Here is a 19,264-nt window from a genome sequence, read left to right on the forward strand (position 1 = left end):
TGGATCGAAGCAGTAACCTCAAAAATTCAGGTCAAAGTGTCAGCTCTCCTATCTAGGATACCTAAATCTCCAAATTAGGATATAACTCTCCTAGTTAGGAGATATTGGCTGAAGGTATCCTAATTTGCACTTGTTCTTGACTGTTATATTATTTAAAGATTTTCTTTAAAAAACTCATTGGCTTTCAGGAAAACCCAAATGGGCTAAATGGTCCCGCTAAAATTTCTACGATCAAATTAAAAATATTTCAATTAGCAGTGTCCTAAAAATGAAATAAAAGAAAAATCAATCCCAGAATGTTCAGCTAGACATCTGTTCCTGTGAACAGTTATGAACGCTGAGTTAGGCACGAGAAGAACTCTACAAAGAGGAGGTTAACCAGAGAGGAGACAGGGGTGGTTGGTTGGTTTCTATCAATATTTCTGGAAGGAAGTTTTCCCATTGAAATATTTTCAATTTTTAAAGGAAGATTTTGATGTGAACTGGACAGCAATCAATCGGTTTTTCCTTTTTCCACCTCAAAGATTCATTGCAAAGGAAGTAAGAGAATAATAGACATGAAGATAGCTTTCTGTAAAACAAGATAATACTCTATGATGATAACAACAATAAAAAGGGGTTGAAATCCTCGAGAAAGATAATAGAGCAAAAAATTGCAAAGAAACTGAGACTATATTTTACAAAGCATTGCTTACCTTGTATCGACAAAATACTTTCCAAATCATAGGACACCATTACATTCATTTCTTCCTTTTCCAGTCTTGATTCGTTGACTTGGCTTGAATTTCTTCTTTCACTTCGTTTTTCCTTGCTTGAGTAGCCAACCAGATAAAAATTCATAGCGAGCTGCATAGATCCACCTAAAACTTATTTGATTGAAGTAAATCAATAACAAAAATTTGAATGCTATTTTGAATGAAATCTTGCAACGGAAATACTTTTGGTTTATAAAGGGAAAAACATATCCATAGATAGAATGATAACTCCATAACTTAGATTAAAGACAAATGCATCTTAAAGAAACTTTGAGTGACCTGCTAAGAAAAGTCTCCCACCCCTGTGTTGAAAAATGAAGTGGACTTCGAGAATTTTCTACGGAAAATATTTCCAAGACCTGTCCAGATTGCACATTCGAAAAAGAGTCACGCGCGTGAATTTACACTGTCAAAAAAAGAAAGAAATTGAAACAAGGCTCTATTTATACTAGTGCAAGGAGAACAATAAAAAATTTCGAAAAATCACGACCTTAGCCAGCTCGAGTTACTTTTAATCACATAGCAGAACCTTCATTGCCACCATTTTTTTACTGCTTCCGGACGTTTGTTTTGAATTTTCCTTACATCCAAACCCTATGACCCCTATACTTTTCAGAAAGGAATTTTTATTATCTTTCCGAAAATCATACTTTAATCAGATTAAATTTCGTGAGCAAAAAAAATCAAAAGATTTTCAGGATTTAATTTCCCGAGTCAGAGTTTTCAATAATTTTGCGTCGATTTAATTTTGCGAATAAGCCTGAAAACAGCTGAAAACAGCCATTTTTGCCACAAATGGAGACTTTGCAATGGTTTCTCTCAGAAAATGCGATAAAAGAAAAATCTGTGGTGGATTTAATTTTGTGAGTCAGGAATCTCACGCATTTTCGCGAGTTTCAATTTCCCGAAAAAGGCAAAAATTCGCAAATTGTGAAAGTCTTGCGAAAGTTAATCCAATTAAAGTAGCCTGATCCTTTCAGTATCAAAACATAGCTTGGAATCTGAGCTCAAAGAAGATTCTCTCTCAGGACGCGTCCCTGGTGGACGTAAGAGTTAACAATGATAATTTTTGAGAAATTAAATTAAATTTTTACTTTTATGAGAAATAATATGTATGTAAACGATTTCTTGTATTTCGAAAGGAAATCGAACAATAATATTTTCTTGTAGCTATAATATTGAACAGAAAATTAATTGAAATAAAATATTTTCTTGTATTTTCAATGGAAAATTATGTAGAGAAAATGTCAGGGTAACTGCAGGGTAAAAGCCAACTGTCCCTTGAACCGATCGTGTTTAGTTGAGCGATCAGTATACCAAGCCACAGTGACATTAGAGGAAGAACCAGATTACGACGAGAAGTTTTATATCGGACTTGCCGAACCTGCTTTCAAAAAACGTTTCACAAACCACAAGTCTTCTTGGAAGGAATTTCTTGACGAAATTGTCAAAAGAAGTTTGGAGGTTAAAACGAAAAAATCGCCAAAAATTGCATGGAAAACCATCCGACAGTGCCCACCGTTCAACCGTTCGTCACTGAAATGCTCACTTTGTATCGCGGAGAAACTTGAAATCGCTACATTCCGAACCCTGACAAGCTTTTGAATTCTAGGAATGAACTGATTTCAAAATGATGTCACGTGAACAAGTTCACTTTAAAAGCTCACGGCACCAAGGACTAAAATGACATCAATTTTTGACGAAGACCCTGCAATGTTATTTTATTGTAAGAGCAACGGAACTAGTTAAAAAAAAAAATTATTTTCAACTGAGAATTGTTTGTAGAAACATGAAACTGCCAGTATTAAAAAAATAATTTTCATTACTGAAACTATGATAAAGAAAATGTCATATATTTTTGCATTAAAATTTAAGTAAGCAATTTGCTATATTTTCAAAGGAAATTAGATAAAACACATTTCTTCTATTTGGCAAGAGAAACAACCTAAAGCAAATAGGACCCTCCCGACGCTCCAGAAACACCCGGAGCAAAAAATTCCGCCTGTTTTGTGCTCCGGAACACCGGAAGATTCCGGAGCACTTCCAGTAATCCGGAACACGATTTTTGGTGATTGTTTGCACTGGAACTCCGGAACGTTCCGATGTTCCAGAGAAAGATATCTGGGATATAATTATGATAATGCTTCCTGGGCTAATCATGTGAAAACTAACTGCGCACACGCGTAATTTAAAAAAATTAGCTGACTCATGGTATTGAAACTTCACGTTTTTTAATTTTTTCAATAATTCGACCAATGATACTTTCGAATGTAATGTGACCAATTCAATTTCATTACAGTAATGGCTGAACCATCATCCTCAAAGACTAAGTATTTCTGCCTATTTTTTGTAACCACTTTTAAATGTTTTTTTAGAACATGTTAAAATCACTTGCTCCGGAAGAGCTCCGGAACTTTCCGGAGAAAAAAGTAGTGAAAGATATTTCCTTGGGCAAATAATTTAATGGTAAAAAGAACCGTCATATGTTTTTTATTTAAAAACTATATATTTGACGTTTACTACAAGAGGTCTTGGGCCGTCAGAGTGTAAAACTCTATCAACAAGAAAAAAGTTTAAAAACATTTTAAGAACAAATCTATATTTGGCTAATAAAATTACAATAAAAACAGTTATAAAAAAGACAAACGAAAAGCTAAAAACAGTTAAAAATAAATACCTAGAGACTATTATATTTGAGCTGTAAAATCTGCGCCGACAAGGTCCTAAGCAAACTCTTGTATTTTTCAAGGAAAATTGGCCAATGCAATATATACATACAACTGTTTGTATTTTTCAATAAAAATCGACAATGCAATTCCTTTTATTTTCCAAGGAAAAAATTACATAAGACAATTTAAATATGTTACAAGAAAATTTTTTGCTTCTTTCACCAAGTTCATTTTTCAAGAAAAAATGCTTTCTAACTGTCTTGAAAAATTGCATTGAAAAAGAAACGCGAACACAACCAGCAAACGTGGGTATTATAGATCTAGTAAAAGCCTTTGACTGCATTCCGCATTCATCTTCTCGGGCTAGTTCTTGAAGGACTCAGCGTACCACTAAAGCTACTCAGTGTTATCAAAGCACTTCATCCCAACATCATCATTTCAACATCATCAAACAACAAAATTGTGTCCAATCTGTCACACATTTTCAGTTATAACTCAAATGTGGTTCAAGAAAATAGCTTGAAATTTTCAAATTATATACTTCCATTATAATAGAGTAATACTTTTACATAAAATTGACAAGAATTTAGAAAGCCAATTTTAAAATCAAGTGGATAAAAGACAGGTATGCGTGCCTGTCACAGATTTTTGCTTATATTTCAAAGATGAGGCAAAGTATCAAAAAATGACTTATTCCTGACCTTTGACCACCAGTACCAAATCCACAAAAACTCAAGTTCTAATACCTAGAACGTCTCTTTCTATGGCAATTTGAAGACAGTTTGTCTTGTTTTCAAAACCACCGTACAGATTTGGTACAATTTACCCACTTGTAATCTTTTTTTTTAACTTCTTTTTTTTAACTTATGGCTTCAAAGAAAAGGAAATTTTACACAAATAAAATATGGCATTGAAATATTTCTATGATGGAATGTCCCAACCTTCGAGGAGTATTTTGTTATTTCTCAAGTGTACAAAAATTCCATTTGAACCCTGTGTCACACATGTAGCTAAAGGTAATCATTTTCATTTCATTTTTAATGAAGCTTGTTAAAAGCATTAATTTGACATTAATTTCATATTGAAATATATACACAAAGATTTTGTGATTTTCATTTTTGTGATTGATGGGGGAAAGAGTGCAAAATGAAATGGGTTATATTTTTTGCTGAGTTAAAAATAATATCAACGGAATTAGACATGCTTATCTTGTCTTTGTACAGTAACTGTCAATCAAGTATGTATGTATGTAACACTGACGTTGTAAAAAAAATACAATACATGAGCACTTTGAAAATTATGTGGTTTGCTATTTTAATTTTAGGGCACCATTTAACACCTGAATTCAAAGCTATCAATCCCAGTGGAAAAGTGCCAGCAATCCAAGATGATAAGTTTAACTTATCTGAAAGGTTTAAATTTTACTATCAAGCTTGAATGAAATGCAATAGTCGACTAGTATTTAAAAACAATATTCAAAATCATACATTAAAAAAGTATGGTATTGGGTGCGCCATAAAAAAGCTTCTCTCTTTGAAACTAATTTTCTCAAAATCTAAGAATTTACAAAAACTATTCTTATTCCATAGGAAAGAAGACGATAAACTTAAATTTCGATGGGTCCATTAATAAATTCAATTCATTAGATCAAAAATATGCTCAAGTGAATAAAAACTTTCAGAAAGTTCCCGAAAACGTTTAAAATCGACCTATCAAATTTTTATTTTAAAATTGGTTTTACATGATTGGAACAGGAATGGTTCTTTTCAAATTTTTAAATTTAGAGAAAATTAGTTTTAAAGAGAGAAACTTTTTTGTGGTGTACACATGGTAGTAAAATTTTATTAAATTTTTTGTTTTCCTATTATGTTTACTAGATTTAAAAAAATCATCATCTTTTTACTTACTCACTAGTACTGCTATTTTGAGATATCTTTGTGAGTCAAGGACAGTAGATGATCATTGGTACCCAAGTGATCTACAAAAAAGAACAAAGCTAAATGAATATTTATCATGGCATCATACAAATCTACGAATGGGTGCAGCTATGTACTTCAGGACAACTGTATGTAAAACGGTCTACTTTTTTCTGCACACCTGACTTTATACTTAAAGGGTAGGCTTTTGTTGACCATCTGCACCTGACTGTTACACTCAAAGAGCAAGCTTTTCTTGCCCACCTGATCCTTACAATTGTGTCAGTTATGAATTTAGAATGTTCAAAAGTCTGATAAACAATTTCTTATTTCAATGATGATGTAGTTTGTTTTCTAAATGTTTCATTTGTAGACTTTAATTCCACTGTTGACTGGAAATCCTCCAAGAGATGGCTCAAAATATTTGAAAATTTTCAATGACTCTATGAGAATGATGGAAGAATATTATTTAAAAGATACACCATTTATATTGAGTGACCAGGTCTCCATTGCTGATTTAATGGCTGTTATGGAATTCACACAGCTTGAAGTAAGTTAATGAAAAAGATGTTTCTGTTCTTTGGGTACATTACAAATTTCCTATTTTAAATTTTTTAAGAGTTTTACATTTCCTTGTAAACTTTTCAATTCAAACATCTGGATGATATAGCAGCTCAAGGGAAAAAATTCATAACAATAAATAGATATAACGTACTTGGTTGATTTTTGAATCAGTAAATGTTACAAAATGATAAGGGCTCAGCTAATAATTAGGGCATTTTAAAGTTTGATATGAGAACCTTTTATTTCCTCTTTGTCCAGCTTCATCTTATGAATAAATCTAACTTCTCAAAATCTTTATTAAGCTTAATCCATTTTTACTTTGCACAAAAGTCAATGGGTATACAGAAGCCAGAAATTTTACCCTCCGTACAAGACTGGATACATAGATGTCAATTGGAAACTGATCCTCATTTCTCAGAAATTAACAAAACTGTTTTGAAATATAAGAAAATGTTTGTAATACTTGGTTATGTTCAACCAATTCGAGGATTCATGAACAAGTTATTCAGATGATAAACATTTTGGAATTCTGTTACTTTATGATTTATAAATCTACTAATTTATAACCTTTGAAACATATTAATTTCAGTTTATTCTCTTCTAAAAAGTGTAAGGCTTATTTTGATTTTGATTTGTAGAAGACATCAGCTTGCTTGTTTTTTTTTGTTAATTTCGAAACTTAAATGAATGAATTTCATTAATTGACAATATAAGTTGAAAAGTTTCAATATCTGAACCTTTTCTTTCGTCTTTTAAAGGTGATGGGACCTAACAAGCCAGCAATTCTTCCATCAATCGAAAAATGGATGGAAAGATGTCAAGCTGCAACTGATCCTCACTTTTCTGAAATCAATACAGTTGTATTAAAAGTCAAAGAAAAGTTTGCACAAATGTCTTCAAAACTATGAGTTTATTTTTAGGGAATCAATTATTCTAATGTCAATAAATTATTCTATAATTTTTTAGCTTTTTATTAGATTTGATAAGTTTTTTCAACATACATTACAATACATTCATTATTATACAATTTTTTAGAATATGACAACACAGGTAGAATTAGTGTCTCCCTCTACAATCTACCTATAATATTATTTAAAGCACTAATCTCTGATTCACTAAAAAGTTTTTGAAGTGAAAAATTATTATTGACCAGACCTTGATTTTAAATGAACTTCCTGTGTAAATAAGAACTTTGGTTTGTAATTTGATTAATCATTATGTTACACTTTTTTATTTTCATCTTTTAGAAAAATAAAAAAATGAATATTAACTAAAAAAAGAATACGATAATTTATGGACACCAACCTATCATCAATGACCTTCAGAATCACGATACAATAAAACATGGAGGAACCACGAGAATTCGTAATCAAGGTATGGAATCTAAATTGTAACAGTCTCCAGGGGTCTTATTTTAGGTGAATTTTGCCATTCCAAGGCCCAAATAAAATTACAATTCAGTCTAAAAATTCGGTTCGTCGCCTCAAGTACATATTCACCCTAATCAATACACTGAGCAATACACTCATTTGCTGATAATTTTAAAATAAATAATGTCATGAGTCCATACTTTTGATATTATGGGCTTCACAATTCAGGTTATGCAAAATAAAATTTGGACACATGGCTTCCCAAGACTTTTTTTGACCTAAAACTCAGGACTTAAGGCTGTTTATGGTTGATATTATGGAACATTCTAATTTCTTAATTTTTTGAATTTTTTGGAAAAACACACACTTTCCAATAGGAATCTTGTAGACTTAAAGGCCATTTTACATACAGTGATTTATGCTTAAAAGGTCAGCATCTAGTAACTATAATTCTCCAAAATATCTCCTAATTTTAAATAGGCTAATGGCTTACGACTGGTACAGGACAAAGAAATTTTATGATTTATAACAGTGGCAAACAAGTTAAATCAATTGTTGCTGCAGTCAAAATAAAAACCGCCACCCACTCTATTCTTTAAATTTCTGATATCCAATTTGTTTCAGACTAATCCAATAGAAGAGGAGTACCAGGTCTTCTGGAACAAGAAGCTTGGTTCTGGCATCAGCGGTCCAGTCAGGTAGCTTTATTTGGTTTAGTTCTTCCTGAGAGAAATTTCTGCCAGTGTGTTTTAATGCATTTGTACAAGAATGCGGACAGCATGTGCCCAGAGCGAAATCATTGCATGTGAAAATTTCCCTTGGTGAATTTCCACCCATAAAATTTGCTGCAGAATCGACTTACAACGTACAAAAAATGAATGGAATAACAAAAATTCGTTGGTAACGTTCATCTAAGAATGCCTTTTGTTCTTTTCGTTTCATTTTTATTTAGATATTGGATTATAACAATACGGATAATGTTTGGGGTTGTCATACCAGCAAACCAACTCTTTGGGCTTGCAAGACCATTGATGTGACAGAATGAATCATAAAGACAAATTCTTAATAATCTGTTTTTCTTAGGATTTGTCAGAAACGAAGTACTGGAGAAGACTTCGCTTTCAAATGTCTTTTGGACAGAAGTAAATCAAGACAGGAAGTATACACGGAAATATTTTAACCAATAGTCTTAGTATTCCCACAATATTCAACAATATTTAGTTGGTGTTGTATTGTTGTACACAACTCTGTAAACAATCATTCTACATTATTTTAAAATTTCTTCTTTTTTGTAGGCGGAGTTACATTGGAAATGTACAGGTCACCCTCACATTGTGGCGTGTGTTGATGTCTTTCAAAATGAACTTGTCCTCCCTGGTGAAACACAACCTAAGTATAACATCTTTATCTCTTAAATAAAATTCTATGAGCCCCTCTTCATGCAGGATTTTCCTCTGACCTTTTGGGGGCTTGATGGATAATACCCTCTCACACACAGTAGGCTTCACGCCTGGGGGGTACTAGGGTTACAGTTCTTATAAGTGACCTTAAGTAAAAGTTTCCTTGCCTTTAGTGAGACGAATTCACAAATTTTCTTAAAAACTAAACATTCGTGAATTTTCATTGGCCTAAGAGAAACCAGGGAAGCTTTCACCCCTTACATTACCCTTTCAAAGTAATTAATCCAATTTTTCCTATTTCAGGAAATGTATTCTAATGGTATTGGAGATGTGTCGTGGTGGAGAGCTTTTTGATCGAATACGAAAAAAGATTAGTTTCACTGAGAAAGAAGCTAGCGATATTACTATGCAGGTATTAAATTATTTTATAAACTTTGGCAAAGGTATATTTTGTGGCATCTATGTTTATGTGTTCTATTGTTTGAGCCTAGGAACTAGGAACCTTTTCCAAAAATGGTAATTTTTAAAACTAAGAAGAATTATCGTAAAATACACTCACAGTTTCACTTGTGATTTTTGAAATTTAATCTGATAAGTATTTTGTGAGTGATGTGTATGTTATTGAGAAATAACTACGAAAATTGGTTTTTAAAGGTATCTCAATTCTCACAGATTTGAAAATATTTTTTTTACAGGTAGCGTCAGCGCTCTTTCACATCCATCATTTGAATATTGCTCATCGTGATTTGAAGCCAGAAAATTTGTTGATCAAAGACAAAGGCGACGTAAGACAATCAACTTGGTTTTTTTCTCAAATGTATTTTGAATTTTATGAGACACAATCACATGAGCGTTGTTTGAAAGGCAAAGGATTTAAAGATTTTTCAGAGAGGAGCAAAACTTGGGGAAGTTATGACGATTTTTCAAAGTTGAATTGATGCAAATTGAAAACTTTTAATACCATCAAATAGATTGTGAATTCTGAGCAAAATCGTACTATAATTATAAAAAGTCACCACACGTAGCTTTTGGAAACGAGACAAAAAATGTCAAAATAATGGGGTTTAGATTCTTTCTTTCTGTTTCTTCATGACACTCGGTCTTTTCATCAAATAATTTTTCTTATCTAATGATAGAAAGTGGAAGTCAAGCTGACAGACTTTGGTTTTGCAAAAGTGGATAAAGGGAATTTGATGACGCCGCAATTTACTCCTTATTACGTATCACCACAGGTTAGTTGGACGCAATGAGATAATAGTCGAAAGCGACCTCCAGTTCAATTTCAAAAACCTTTCTTAAATCAGCCATCATTTCCTTGTGTTTCAATTTTTAACTTGAAGTGGAACATGATGATCATTGATCAATAAGGTATAGTCGAAGGTTAAACTTTTCATAGACAAGAAAAATGATGTTATAAGATTTGCGCTGCATTTTGGATGACGGATTGAATCTAGCACTATCTTTATTTTTGCGTTTTACATTTTTCGAATTCTTGTGGTAAATGTTACTCTCAATCCGTCGTTTGTATGAAACCTCGCTAGTCGCGCAACCTATGTAAGGAATAAGTGGCTCAAAATCCTACCTAGGAGATTCGACTCTTGCATTCGGCTATATCTTATTGATAGGAGAATCTCTTCATTTTTTGTGTAATTGAATTAGCTCACAAATGAGGATTTCTTGCGTCATTCGACCCTAGTAAACCTAAACAACTTTTTCCCGTTGTTGCGTTCTATTTGTATGCAATTCAGTCACTTTAAACTTTCAAGGCAAAAAAATTCTATTTGCGGCAAAACACTTCGGGGTTTGATTTTCATATGATTTTATTTTTGGTGAGGCTCTTGCTAAATTTCCACTGATAAATAGCTGAAATAATCTTTCATTCTTTTAGGTCTTAGAAGCACAAAAGTTCCACCGCGCACAAAAATATGGAAACGTACCAGAAGGAACGACCCCTTATACTTACGACAAGGTAAGGTATTGTTTTTATCAATTATTTATTATCATTAATGACCTCTAAACAAACTGAGGTAGAAAACTATCCTATCCAGACGTCCTGGCCCTAGACATTTAATTATACAAGGATGGTTTTTGGAGATATTAATTGGATGTCGTGGTTTTAACTGCTGTCGAACCATCATCATGATGATCAAACAAGCTATTTTGCCAAATGTGGATGTATTTAATCAAAAATAGAAAGTCATTCAAATTTCCTGATTCAGTTATCCCTTCTATAATCCTAAAATTCAAATGACCCACGTAATGTAATATTTCTTGAGTTTTGAATTTTCAATGTTTTGAATTTCTACTAGTGCATTCACTCCTGACCTTTCCAAACTCCATTTTATAGAGTTGTGACGTTTGGAGCTTAGGTGTTATCATCTACATTATGCTATGTGGTTATCCACCCTTCTATTCGGAAAACCCTCGCAAACAACTTTCTCAAGGAATGAAACGACGAATCATGCACGGCGAATACGACTTTCCAGCACCGGAATGGTCTAAAGTGTCAGATCTGGCTAAAGATGTCGTGAAGAGGTTAATCTTGTAACTATACGTGTGTTTTATCTGATTTTTAAGACTGATACAATTGTTTAGTACAGAGTCGTTAGAGTCGAAGCAGGGCCAAAGCATCCTGACTAGTAGGCCTTAATAAAAGCACTCGATTTCTTCGATTCGACGAGAACCAGTTGCTTAGTGCAGGTTTATGAGGAGGTTTATGATCAGGGAGGTTTGTCATGAGCCGATATGAGTTTTGCCAGTTTTAGATCTGATATTTTACTTAACTTTTTATTTTTATTTATTCGCCAGGATGTTGGTGATTAGCCCGAACGAACGTATCACTGTTGGTGAAATGTTGCACCACCCTTGGGTGGATAGTGGTTCAGCGCCCAACACTGTCCTACAGTCTCCTCAACAGATGCTTGACCAGGTTGTTTGAATATTTTTTAAACCTATTCTTCGCCACGAAAAATCCGGGCTGTCATGTACTTCTCAACCATAACTTTAATCATTTTGAGGGACTAAAAACTTTCATTTTTATCGATTGACAATGACGCCGTAGATGCTTCGAAAGTGTCTGGCTTCGAGTTATCCTGTACTTCTCTGAGAACAACGGGCTATTTTCATTTCCTTGAGTACCTTTTTGTTTTCATTGTAGCGAGGAAGAATTTTGAAATCAGCTGAATTTTACACTCTTAACTGAACTTAAAATCTTTCATTCTTCCCAACCCAATCATTTTTTTTTTTCCGATATTTTCGGTTTGCTTCGTTGAATAAGTATTTTGAATTTTCTCTATAAAACCTCTACAATCCATAGGATGCGTTCGACCATGCAATCAACACACATTCTGTTCTATTAGCGGACATGCGAATACCGGACAGGCCATTCGCTTTGAACCAAAACGCCATCGAGAAAAACCCGATAGTCATGAAACGGAAGAAAGCTCAACTTGAAGGGTACAGTATACTAATCTAAAGGAATAAAATTTTGATTATAGTGTGTGGTAGCAATCTCACCCCCTTATCTGTATTTTTAGCCTTACTGTATGTCGTTGTTTTTGTCATGTTGGTATGATAAGGACTTGACTTCGACTAAAACTATTGTCCTTTTTAGTAAATACCAACGCGAATCCAGCTATATCACATTTGTATTATTTCAAATTTGTCTAATGTTTGCTTGTAACCTAGTGCATTAAAATACCTATTCTCTTTACCTGTTATATTTTTTTGAATTTCAATATTGGTTGGAAAGAAACCTACCACCTTGCCACTAGAGTTGCGGTTTAAAGTCAAACTTAGTCTTTTTCGGGGTTTTCCGTACAAACGACAGAAGTTTCGTAAAATTTCAGTCAAATTCTGCAAAGTAAATTTAAACACTGTATAAAGGATTACGTCATGCATGAATAAAATGAATTATAATTTGATGCTTTGGTTTTCCTCTACAGAAGGTCAAAAGATACAGATGGAGGGTCACCGAAGATGGCGCGCAGTAATTCCTCCTGTGGAGACTTCTGACATGAAACCTTACGGGATATGATTGCTTTTCTTTATATTGCCACCTTTGGATAGAAAAAGTATGTATATTTTTAGAGTGAATAAGTTGCCGTGTACTCTTAGGTGCCAAATAAACGGGGTGGTTCGAAATTTTAATAAACGGGGGGGGGGGACCTAATTGCCAGGGGGGTTAGTAATTGTACTTCTGAAAACCCCAAAAATGAGGTAAATATAGGCTAAAATCAGGCATTTTGGAGCCAAATAAAGGGACTTCTTTTTGTCAACTGAAAATATTCTTAAAAAATTAATAAACGGGGGGGGGTTCTAATAAGGTCCGGGGGGGGTTGGCAAATTTTTCGAAAAATTAACAAGCGGGGGGGGGGGGGTCCGTTTATTTGGCGCCTAAGAGTATGGAGTTATGAGGAGAATATGTTTTACCTGTCAGCACATAAATGTGTTCCAATGCTCATCTAACGTTATATGCATGTTACTGGTGTTGAATTAAGCCTCTACGAACTGTTTATGAGGGCAATACCTTAAAAAAAAGTATTGACCTCGATTTCAAAAAGTATTGTCCCGAGGGCAATACGTTTGATAGAGGTCAATATTTTACGGTATTACCATTGATAGAACCAGTGCTTGGTTTTAGCCAATTTTTGTGAATCTTTATAGTCCTAGGCCTCTAAACTGTTTTTTATTAATGGACTAAAAAATAATGAATACTAATCAAGTTGAATAATAGTTTGTCGAATTATAGCTAGGCCAATTTAACCTAGAACACATTTCTATCCTCTCTTATTCAATAGACAGTCCAACATTTGAGGAGTTTTTACGTTTACTAACACTGGAAGCCTTGAAGCATAATGATGGTTTAAGAAGGCTGGAACTGTACTCGATTTCTTCATGACACTCGGTCTTTTCATCAAATAATTTTTCTTATCTAATGATAGAAAGTGGAAGTCAAGCTGACAGACTTTGGTTTTGCAAAAGTGGATAAAGGGAATTTGATGACGCCGCAATTTACTCCTTATTACGTATCACCACAGGTTAGTTGGACGCAATGAGATAATAGTCGAAAGCGACCTCCAGTTCAATTTCAAAAACCTTTCTTAAATCAGCCATCATTTCCTTGTGTTTCAATTTTTAACTTGAAGTGGAACATGATGATCATTGATCAATAAGGTATAGTCGAAGGTTAAACTTTTCATAGACAAGAAAAAATGATGTTATAAGATTTGCGCTGCATTTTGGATGACGGATTGAATCTAGCACTATCTTTATTTTTGCGTTTTACATTTTTCGAATTCTTGTGGTAAATGTTACTCTCAATCCGTCGTTTGTATGAAACCTCGCTAGTCGCGCAACCTATGTAAGGAATAAGTGGCTCAAAATCCTACCTAGGAGATTCGACTCTTGCATTCGGCTATATCTTATTGATAGGAGAATCTCTTCATTTTTTGTGTAATTGAATTAGCTCACAAATGAGGATTTCTTGCGTCATTCGACCCTAGTAAACCTAAACAACTTTTTCCCGTTGTTGCGTTCTATTTGTATGCAATTCAGTCACTTTAAACTTTCAAGGCAAAAAAATTCATTTGCGGCAAAACACTTCGGGGTTTGATTTTCATATGATTTTTGGTGAGGCTCTTGCTAAATTTCCACTGATAAATAGCTGAAATAATCTTTCATTCTTTTAGGTCTTAGAAGCACAAAAGTTCCACCGCGCACAAAAATATGGAAACGTACCAGAAGGAACGACCCCTTATACTTACGACAAGGTAAGGTATTGTTTTTATCAATTATTTATTATCATTAATGACCTCTAAACAAACTGAGGTAGAAAACTATCCTATCCAGACGTCCTGGCCCTAGACATTTAATTATACAAGGATGGTTTTTGGAGATATTAATTGGATGTCGTGGTTTTAACTGCTGTCGAACCATCATCATGATGATCAAACAAGCTATTTTGCCAAATGTGGATGTATTTAATCAAAAATAGAAAGTCAAATCTTTCCTGATTCAGTTATCCCTTCTATAATCCTAAAATTTCAAAATGAACCCACGTAATGTAATATTTCTTGAGTTTTGAATTTTCAATGTTTTGAATTTCTACTAGTGCATTCACTCCTGACCTTTCCAAACTCCATTTTATAGAGTTGTGACGTTTGGAGCTTAGGTGTTATCATCTACATTATGCTATGTGGTTATCCACCCTTCTATTCGGAAAACCCTCGCAAACAACTTTCTCAAGGAATGAAACGACGAATCATGCACGGCGAATACGACTTTCCAGCACCGGAATGGTCTAAAGTGTCAGATCTGGCTAAAGATGTCGTGAAGAGGTTAATCTTGTAACTATACGTGTGTTTTATCTGATTTTTTAAGACTTGATACAATTTGTTTAGTACAGAGTCGTTAGAGTCGAAGCAGGGCCAAAGCATCCTGACTAGTAGGCTTAATAAAAAGCACTCGATTTCTTCGATTCGACGAGAACCAGTTGCTTAGTGCAGGTTTATGATCAGGGAGGTTTATGATCAGGGAGGTTTGTCATGAGCCGATATGAGTTTTGCCAGTTTTAGATTCTGATATTTTACTTAACTTTTTATTTTTATTTATTCGCCAGGATGTTGGTGATTAGCCCGAACGAACGTATCACTGTTGGTGAAATGTTGCACCACCCTTGGGTGGATAGTGGTTCAGCGCCCAACACTGTCCTACAGTCTCCTCAACAGATGCTTGACCAGGTTTTTGAAATACTTATTTTTAAAACCTATTCTTCGCCACGAAAAGTGATCCGGGCATGTCATGTACTTCTCAACCAATAACATTTAATCATTTTGAGAGGGACATAAAAACTTTCATTTTAATAATCGATTGACAATGACGCCGTAGATGCTCGAAAGTGTCTGGCTTCGAGTTATCCTGTACTTCTCTGAGAACAACGGGCTATTTTCATTTCCTTGAGTACCTTTTTGTTTTCATTGTAGCGAGGAAGAATTTTGAAATCAGCTGAATTTTACACTCTTAACTGAACTTAAAATCTTTCATTCTTCCCAACCCAATCATTTTTTTTTTTCCGATATTTTCGGTTTGCTTCGTTGAATAAGTATTTTGAATTTTCTCTATAAAACCTCTACAATCCATAGGATGCGTTCGACCATGCAATCAACACACATTCTGTTCTATTAGCGGACATGCGAATACCGGACAGGCCATTCGCTTTGAACCAAAACGCCATCGAGAAAAACCCGATAGTCATGAAACGGAAGAAAGCTCAACTTGAAGGGTACAGTATACTAATCTAAAGGAATAAAATTTTGATTATAGTGTGTGGTAGCAATCTCACCCCCTTATCTGTATTTTTAGCCTTACTGTATGTCGTTGTTTTTGTCATGTTGGTATGATAAGGACTTGACTTCGACTAAAACTATTGTCCTTTTTAGTAATACCAACGCGAATCCAGCTATATCACATTTGTATTATTTCAAATTTGTCTAATGTTTGCTTGTAACCTAGTGCATTAAAATACCTATTCTCTTTACCTGTTATATTTTTTTGAATTTCAATATTGGTTGGAAGAAACCTACCACCTTGCCACTAGAGTTGCGGTTTAAAGTCAAACTTAGTCTTTTTCGGGGTTTTCCGTACAAACGACAGAAGTTTCGTAAAATTTCAGTCAAATTCTGCAAAGTAAATTTAAACACTGTATAAAGGATTACGTCATGCATGAATAAAATGAATTATAATTTGATGCTTTGGTTTTCCTCTACAGAAGGTCAAAAGATACAGATGGAGGGTCACCGAAGATGGCGCGCAGTAATTCTCCTGTGGAGACTTCTGACATGAAAACCTTACGGGATATGATTGCTTTTCTTTATATGCCACCTTTGGATAAGAAAAGTATGTATATTTTTAGAGTGAATAAGTGCCGTGTACTCTTAGGTGCCAAATAAACGGGGTGGTTCGAAATTTTAATAAACGGGGGGGGGGGACCTAATTGCCAGGGGGGTTAGTAATTGTACTTCTGAAAACCCAAAAATGAGGTAAATATAGGCTAAAATCAGGCATTTTGGAGCCAAATAAAGGGACTTCTTTTTGTCAACTGAAAATATTCTTAAAATTAATAAAACGGGGGGTTCTAATAAGGTCCGGGGGGGGTTGGCAAATTTTTTCGAAAAATTAACAAGCGGGGGGGGGGGGGGGTCCGTTTATTTGGCGCCTAAGAGTATGGAGTTATGAGGAGAATATGTTTTACCTGTCAGCACATAAATGTGTTCCAATGCTCATCTAACGTTATATGCATGTTACTGGTGTTGAATTAAGCCTCTACGAACTGTTTATGAGGGCAATACCTTAAAAAAAAGTATTGACCTCGATTTCAAAAAGTATTGTCCCGAGGGCAATACGTTTGATAGAGGTCAATATTTTACGGTATTACCATTGATAGAACCAGTGCTTGGTTTTAGCCAATTTTTGTGAATCTTTATAGTCCTAGGCCTCTAAACTGTTTTTTATTAATGGACTAAAAAATAATGAATACTAATCAAGTTGAATAATAGTTTGTCGAATTATAGCTAGGCCAATTTAACCTAGAACACATTTCTATCCTCTCTTATTCAATAGACAGTCCAACATTTGAGGAGTTTTTACGTTTACTAACACTGGAAGCCTTGAAGCATAATGATGGTTTAAGAAGGCTGGAAACTGTACTCGCGCAAGAACATTGGAATGGTATGAAAATGTTTCTTTTATAGGTTCAATCAACGGTCTCAGGTATCATAGATGATGAAATTCTGAGATTATGAGCGTTGGATCGGTCAAAAGCGCACTAAAAAAATGAAATTACTCTACTAAATTCAATACTGTTTAAATTGTAGCAAATTATTGAATTACCGAATCAAGGCAAATTCCCGAATTTAAAGGAATAAAAATTCTTAAAATGCTGATATTTGCACCAATAGCGTTGTGGGTCGACCAAAGTTGGAGCAGACTGAGGATGCAATTTTCGAAAGTGGGTATTTGGCGCACCCTATTAAAAGTAAATATCTTAGTAAAACTTACGCGAGCGAAGCGACCACGAAAATTTGTGGGTATTTTTTCTTATTTTGACTGAAAGCTGCTAATTCTGAGGAAGGTGTAAAAAAGTAAAGGGATGCTGTAGTTATCAGCGGCACCCCTTGTCTTTTCATAAGAAGCTCGGCCACGGTAGGGGTGTACTGCCCCTTGCCACCACGCTACTGATTTGCACCCCCTCTCAATAGTTTCGGCATTGTACTAGCATTTTCAAATCTTGAATGAATATACTACGTTTTTATAAAAGGTTTCTCTTTTAGGTCACGAATATACTCGACCAGTCAATAAAAACCATTTAGCAAAGAACTTGAGTGATATTGTCATGCATTATCATTACCATCAAAACCACCCTCTAGGATGATCAAGACGAGCGATTTTTCTATTTGGATAATCAAGACAAAATAATTGCACTCCTTCCTCCTCCTTTTTGAGTAATGGAGGCAACACCTTCTATATTGATACCAAGTAAAGAATATTGAATACATCAATACAACATGAGAGTCATCAGGAGACACTATCTATTCAGGGTTATCAATGCAATTAACTATCCTGGGTTAAAGAAAGGAGACGTGATGTGAAAATGGTATTCTTATTAGGCATGATGATATTTATGGCAGTTAAAACGTACGCCCGCCAATCTGTACGTAAGAAAGAATGCTGTACAAAAGGTTTTATTTACAACCTTGCACACGCACGTTTTAACAACATAAGTCTTCTCATGTTTAACCTCAAATGCAAAACTTGTATTGCATAATTTGCTCTTGGGTCATCGAGATATGACGAGAAGAATGATTATTTGACTGGGTAATCAAGGAAAACTTTTTTTAAAGCAATCTCGTTGGCTGCATCAAAAAGGGTTATGTTTTCCGGAGCTCAACTCAATTGATTTTTCAAATCATTGCTAGCATTTTAGGTGGCTTTCAATTTTTGCTGGTGGTTTTCTTACGTACAAATTCGAAGGAATGATTTTTTAATATTTTATTTAGATGTTTTGTTGTGTGCATTTAATAGTTTGATGGATGTCTTTTGATTTCTTTTAGTCTCCATAGACTAGTCTTTTAGATTAAGATTTTTGTCCGGTTTATGCTAAATCTAAATTCAATTATATGATACTTAATACTATGGCAGTATATTAAAAAACTAAAAAGAATTAAAAACCAACATTTTTATCCGTTACTCCACATAAGGGGTACACAGAATTGAAGTTGATAGAAAAACTCCTTTAGCTCAGTTTAGCTTCCTTTTACACTTTTAAATATTATAGAATTGTAAATACCTAATGATTATTTTTTTGTTTCCTTTACAAAGAAAAATTGTACATATTTGTTTTTAAAAACTTTTAAATTTTGCAATTTCATAATTTTTTTCTTCTTGCCTATGTTGTTTATCACGTATAGAAATATTTTAATTTTTTTAATTATTAGATATTTGATAATTTCTACCATATTCAATTTATCCAGTTTTCAATCAATGTGTTTTTTTGTATTGCTAAAACAAAATTTGTATATATGTATTCGAAAA

General features: G+C 34.0%; 2 protein-coding genes across 2 annotated transcripts; both read left to right on the plus strand.

Annotated features, from left to right (window-relative positions):
• The first annotated feature begins 4,268 nt into the window (after positions 1 to 4,268).
• Positions 4,269 to 6,916, plus strand: LOC136815424 (uncharacterized). Its single transcript, XM_067071872.1, has 5 exons — positions 4,269 to 4,440; positions 4,749 to 4,836; positions 5,339 to 5,489; positions 5,714 to 5,890; positions 6,663 to 6,916. Exons 1-5 carry the CDS (start codon positions 4,329 to 4,331, stop codon positions 6,810 to 6,812), a joined length of 678 nt encoding a protein of 225 aa, XP_066927973.1. The 5' UTR covers positions 4,269 to 4,328; the 3' UTR covers positions 6,813 to 6,916.
• Positions 6,917 to 7,124: 208 nt separating this feature from the next.
• LOC136815423 (MAP kinase-activated protein kinase 5-like) lies at positions 7,125 to 19,256 on the plus strand. The gene is made up of 14 exons (XM_067071871.1): positions 7,125 to 7,278; positions 7,899 to 7,972; positions 8,358 to 8,433; positions 8,570 to 8,667; positions 8,978 to 9,086; positions 9,370 to 9,459; positions 9,811 to 9,906; positions 10,563 to 10,643; positions 11,022 to 11,209; positions 11,483 to 11,603; positions 11,991 to 12,130; positions 16,443 to 16,570; positions 17,294 to 17,401; positions 18,004 to 19,256. The coding sequence occupies exons 1-14, from the start codon at positions 7,249 to 7,251 to the stop codon at positions 18,102 to 18,104; spliced, it is 1,440 nt and encodes a 479-aa protein (XP_066927972.1). The 5' UTR covers positions 7,125 to 7,248; the 3' UTR covers positions 18,105 to 19,256.
• Positions 19,257 to 19,264: the final 8 nt, after the last annotated feature.

Source organism: Clytia hemisphaerica, unplaced genomic scaffold (genome assembly GCF_902728285.1).
Source record: "Clytia hemisphaerica strain Z4C2 unplaced genomic scaffold, Clytia hemisphaerica genome assembly, whole genome shotgun sequence".
In the NCBI taxonomy this organism is placed as follows: Eukaryota; Metazoa; Cnidaria; class Hydrozoa; order Leptothecata; family Clytiidae; genus Clytia; species Clytia hemisphaerica.